The sequence below is a fragment of the Momordica charantia genome (genome assembly GCF_013281855.1).
Source record: "Momordica charantia cultivar OHB3-1 chromosome 8 unlocalized genomic scaffold, Mcharantia_2.0 BLBB01000008.1, whole genome shotgun sequence".
Taxonomy (NCBI): Eukaryota; Viridiplantae; Streptophyta; class Magnoliopsida; order Cucurbitales; family Cucurbitaceae; genus Momordica; species Momordica charantia.
In genome coordinates this window covers 1,735,537-1,740,974 of record NW_028275166.1, presented here as the reverse complement: position 1 = coordinate 1,740,974, position 5,438 = coordinate 1,735,537, and the positions used below count along the sequence as shown (strand labels likewise).

The 5,438-nt window shown below is 37.2% G+C and overlaps 1 protein-coding gene across 1 annotated transcript; it reads left to right on the top strand.

Moving 5' to 3' along the window:
• The first annotated feature begins 2,048 nt into the window (after nucleotides 1–2,048).
• On the top strand, nucleotides 2,049–4,836 carry LOC111005188 (cyclin-D4-1). The gene is made up of 6 exons (XM_022276612.2): nucleotides 2,049–2,858; nucleotides 3,173–3,259; nucleotides 3,351–3,449; nucleotides 3,549–3,750; nucleotides 3,899–4,023; nucleotides 4,229–4,836. The coding sequence occupies exons 1-6, from the start codon at nucleotides 2,523–2,525 to the stop codon at nucleotides 4,463–4,465; spliced, it is 1,086 nt and encodes a 361-aa protein (XP_022132304.1). The 5' UTR covers nucleotides 2,049–2,522; the 3' UTR covers nucleotides 4,466–4,836.
• The last annotated feature ends 602 nt before the right edge of the window (nucleotides 4,837–5,438 follow it).

Sequence of the window (5,438 nt, the reverse complement as noted above, 5' to 3'; positions counted from 1 at the left end):
TATAAGGAACTAAATTGAAAAAAAATCAAAACATTTTTTTTACGACAAATGATCACCAACTTCGTTGGAGGTGATTTTCAGCTCAACACTTCTTGGTTGGATAATGAAAGTCACACGTGGCCTTGATCGATAAGACTCATTTCCTTATCTTGGTTCTATTATTTATAACTGAGTTGACGCAGAGCATGGTCGAGTCGACCAAGTTTCCTTGAGATTTTGTTCTCATTTATTAGTTGAACCGATCAGTTTCACTTCAGCTCAGCACTAGTCTCCGACAGATTTTCACGGTTACCTTAAAGAGTCATTGATGACTTGTAGGAACATTGTCAGATATTTTGCATATAAATAGAAATCACTTGCCTCATTTTCAGGTATGCAAACATTATATTCTCTCTCGAATTTAGCTTGGCTAGATATTGACTTTGGCATTGGAATATCTTTGTTTTGCAAGTCTGCTGTTTAACGTATCTCCAGCTCGTCTTCCAGGCTGTCCTACATCCGAGTCGAGGTTTATGGAATTGGTCAATTTCTTGATCAAACAAATTAAAAAAAAAAGTACGTATCTCTTCTGCAGAACTATACTCATGTTCATGACATTAATACTTACCATGTATATTTTTCCAAAGTAAATATAAAATACAAATGAGAAGGTTTATAAGATTAAATTTATGCAGTCTGATTACTTTAAAAAAAATGATCCCGTCTGAATTTATATAATTTAAAAGATTAACAAATACAAAGTTAGATTCTAGGTAAACAAATTTACATGACTATTGACTGAACTTCTTAGCTAGACAGAATTAATTTGTGAATAAAAATACTCCCGAAATAAAACAAAAATGATACCGTACAGTTTTAAAAAAAGGATTCATCATAGGCGAATCCGTATATCAAGGAATATGTTTGTATTATTTTTATATAAATGAATTCTGATACGAAAAAATACCAAATACTTCGACAAAAGTCAGTGTCAGTTTCGTAAATTTAGGCGCGAAAAAGATGGGCCCACCTCCCCAGACAGCAGCTCCTTCTGCTTTCTGCGACAGTACACGTGTCAGCATGGGACGAAAAAGACAGCATCCCAGTACGTTTGGCTACTCTTCGTCTTGTTAAATTACAGTTCTAACCCTCCCCCACTCGCGAAATTACCACATTGACCACTCCCCCGCTCTCTCTCCGAATAGACGTGACGCTTATTTAGTTATTTCCTATGGAGACTGCATTTCAATATTTAATTATTTTAATCAATGAAATTCCTAAAATAAAAAGAACAGATTTTCATAAATATATTTGCCAAAAAAAAAAAGAAAAGAAAAGGAAATACATACATTGTATCGCCACTCAGTCATTCCATCAGAAAATAATCAAACAATCGCATTTAATTGATGTATGAAAATAAAACAAAATGTCAGCAATTATGATTGATGTCTAAATTCCAACTTTAATCCATAGAGTTTCTACACCTCTTTAATTTAGTATTTAACTCTCCGAAAATATCTATGATAAATTTCTCACGCGTATAAATAGTTGACACATTCTTTTTACACGGGATAGACATCCAAAGACAATAAAAGATAACATCTAAAGAAACATATCAATCGACGTACTTAAACCACTAAATTATGTTCTAATAGGCATGACCATCATCCTCTCTTATATTAACCAAATTATAAAAATCAAATTAAAACTCTTTACACAACTGGAATACAGTACCAACCAGAGCATAGTTAAAATTAAGACACATGTATCAAATTATAAGATTGAAACTTCGAATCCTCATCATAAGCAAAATGATTTAAAAGTGAGACAAATGGGTAATTTGAACAAAACATTTTGAAAATACCAAATGGTGATAGAAGGGCTAAAATGGTAATTTAAGGTAGGTTAATGAGAGATTTAGAAAAATGGTAGGGGGGTGTAAGTGTAAGAGTTGGGTTGGGTTATTGGGAATGTCAGAGAAGGGACCAATGGCTTCGTTCTTCCAAAAAAACAAAATCTTGGAAATGCCCTTTTTCTCTCTTCTAATTTCTATTCTAAATCCAAATCCAAATCCAGGCTGTAGTGTGAGCGAGAGGAGACTATATTTCTTTCACTTTCGTTTTTTCTTACTGATTCCCTTATACGTCCCCCTCTCTCTCTTCCCTCTCTCTCTCTTACCCCCACTTCTTTACCCTAAAAAGGGACGCCCTTCCCCCACCCTTCATAGCCTCCTTCTCTTTTCAGGCCCCAATTTGCAGAACCACAGCCAAGGCGGAGAAGAGAGGAGGAGGAGGGAAAAGAGAGAGAGAAAAAAGAAAACCAAGCAAGAAAAAGAAGGGCCTCTGTTTCTGCTCTGCCTCGCAATAACTTTTTTGTTCTTATTGTCTTAAAAATCCATTTTCCTGGTAGAAGAATTAACAAAAATCCCCTCTCCTCTCGATCCTCATCATCATCACCACCACCACCATCATAATCATCAATAATACACAATTCCCAGGTTGAGATTTGGATTGAGATTGAGATTGAGAGGGGTTTTTTAAGCAATGGCGCCGAATTTTGACCTTGGAGTCGGGAGCCTTTTGTGTGCAGAAGATAATTGTATTTTCGATAATAACGATGATGACGACGAAACGCTAGAAGAGGAGTTTGTGCTGCCTCCTTACTATCTAAGAACTAATGGAACTCGGAGTCGTCGGAATCGGACCCCTTGCGGCGGCTGCGGCGACGGCGAAAGGTTTCCCTTTGTGAGCGATGAGTGTTTGACCGGAATGGTCGAGAAGGAAACCCACCACGTGCCGGTGGACGGTTACCTCTCCAAGTTGCAGAACGGCGAGTTGGATGTCGGAGCTAGAAGAGACGCCGTCGATTGGATTGGAAAGGTGGGTGTTTCGTTAATTGCGTTTTCGATTCTCATTTCGATCTTCATTTCGATGGCTGATTTCTGATTCTTCTAGTTTTGTCAAATGAGAATAGAAAAATTCAGTCAATTTTTGTCTCATTTTGGCTGATGATTGTTTCTTTCTGTTAGTTCTGATTGTTTAAGATTCCTGAGAAAGTTTAGTTGTTCTGTCTTTTTTTTCTTTCTCTCTCTCTCTGTATCTCTCTTTAAAGGATTTGCAATCTTCTGATTAGAATCATGTTGATTAGTGTTTGATATCCGAAGCCATTTTCCTTCTTTTTGTTGGTTGAACAGGTGAGTGCTCATTTCAGCTTTGGACCTCTATCTACATACTTAGCCGTAAACTACTTGGATCGCTTCCTCTCGGCTTACGATCTACCCGTAAGGACGATTGCTGCCCTTCGTTTTTCGGTAATTCGTCGTTCCATTCGATACAACATGGGGTGTCTTATTGGTCTTGTGCCATTTGCAGAAGGGGAAGGCTTGGACAATGCAGTTGCTGGCTGTGGCATGTATGGCCCTTGCAGCCAAATTGGAGGAGACTGAAGTCCCACTCTCTCTGGATTTACAGGTTGCTATATCATTTCGGTCGCTACCGAGTTGCTTGAATCAATTCGGGTTTTTTGTTAACAGATAACTGTTTCCCTAATTGTTTAAGTTCAATCAACAGGTGGGTGGATCAAAGTTTGTGTTTGAAGCAAGAACCATTGAAAGAATGGAGCTTTTAGTCTTGACCACTTTGGGGTGGAGAATGCAAGCAGTTACCCCTTTCTCGTTTATCGATCATTGCCTCCGCAAGATTCAAGACGACGAAATTGCAGTCAAAACGTCGCTCGGCCGATCCATTCATCTAGTATTGAACATCATACAAGGTCCTCTCTCTCTCTCTATTAAACTGGCATTAGTGTTAGTACTAAACAGGTGTTTAATTTCTTCAATGTATTGCTGCGGTACGAAATCATCGTGGTCGAGATTTTGAAATCGTTCTGATCTTTTCGGGTGGTTGGGAAATGAATGCAGGGATTGACTTCTTGGAATTCAAACCTTCTGAAATAGCAGCAGCTGTGGCAATATCAGTAGCTGGAGAAGCTCAACCAGTGGACCCTGAGAAAGCAATTCCTCTTCTCATTCAGCAACTCCAAATGGTAATGTGGATGATCAAGTGGTCCAAGAACCAAACACTTGAGGCTCACATTTATAAACATCATAGCCAATTACTCTTCATATAATCTCAGTATCAAGATTGATCGATTTTTCGTGTGTATCATCATCCTCATTAGATGCAAAATTAAAAGTTCAAACAGCTAAGACCAGAATCAGATCATCTGATACATTTGCATTTTTGTGCAGGAAAGAGTTTTGAAATGCATTAAATTGATTAATGGATGCGGGTGTGGGTCGGCAAAGGACTCGAGAGCGTCGATGTCGGAGCCCCGTAGCCCGAGCGGGGTGCTGGACGTGACGTGCTTAAGCTATAAAAGCAATGATACAGCAGTTGGGTCATGTGCAAACTCTTCTTCTCATCATAACAGTTCAGATGCTGCAAAGAGGAGGAGACTGAACAGACCCTGTGAAGTGGAGCTATAGAAAAGAAAAATAAATTATAAGAAAAAAAAAAGAGTTGATGGGAGGTGTGATCTTCCAGTTCTAAAGTAAATTTTTGATGAGGGGTTTTTTTTTTTTTTTCCAAACAGCTGTTATTGGAAGGAGTGTTATAAAAAGGAAACGAAGAAAAGAGAACACAAAGAAGAAGAATGGAGAACCAAGTTCCCAAGCTGTTTCTGTTATGAGAGAGGAGGAGGAATTGGATGTGGGAAGTGTTTAATTTTGAGATACACTTTCTTGTATGTGTCGAATTTTTATTGGTCGAGACCAAAAAGAAGGGTAAAGAAATAGTGGGAAAAAAAAAGAGAAGTTAAAAATGCTTAATTTTATATAAATTTCGGAATTGTTTAATATATCTTCTGTTGAGTCATTTATATAGTGCTTTTCAACTCTCAGTCTGCAGCCCTTTGTTTGACTGTTTGTCTACTAAGACTGGGTAAAATAAAGTCTATTCCTATAATAAAGAAAGTATAAAAATAAAAAAAAAACAAAACAAAACAAAACAAGAAAAAAAGGAGGGAATTTTTAGAAATTACTAGCCTTACCTATTAAGCTACGTTCACATTGGCTAAAATTATATTAAATTAGAATATTTTTCGCCATTGTTTTTAATTATGACTCTAAATTTAGCTCTAATCCAAATTTCCGAGATAAATAAGGTTGGTGTGGTGTGATTAGAATTTATCTCTCTTGAATTTAGAGAGAGAAGACGGACCTGGGGTGGGATATATATATGGCAGGGCAGAGAATTTTACTGAGTGGCGATTCACTGGCATTTTATATTTCTCCTTTTTAATTTTGACATCACATTTCTTTCAAAGAACAAAAAAAATTGACACCACATCATGAACCTCAATCAGATTCTACAAAGGTAAAATTCAAGCAATAAAAGACAAATTACTTGCCAAAATCTTCACTTCACACCTTTCTTATTTTCTTAACTGCTCATTTCTCA

Excerpts from the sequence above, each read along its gene's own strand:
- LOC111005188 (XM_022276612.2), top strand. The coding sequence starts at position 2,523 with ATGGCGCCGAATTTTGACCTTGGAGTCGGGAGCCTTTTGTGTGCAGAA. Across the intron at positions 2,859-3,172 it reads CCGTCGATTGGATTGGAAAG|GTGAGTGCTCATTTCAGCTT; the intron begins GTGGGTGTTTCG and ends TTGGTTGAACAG. Across the intron at positions 3,450-3,548 it reads CACTCTCTCTGGATTTACAG|GTGGGTGGATCAAAGTTTGT; the intron begins GTTGCTATATCA and ends TTCAATCAACAG.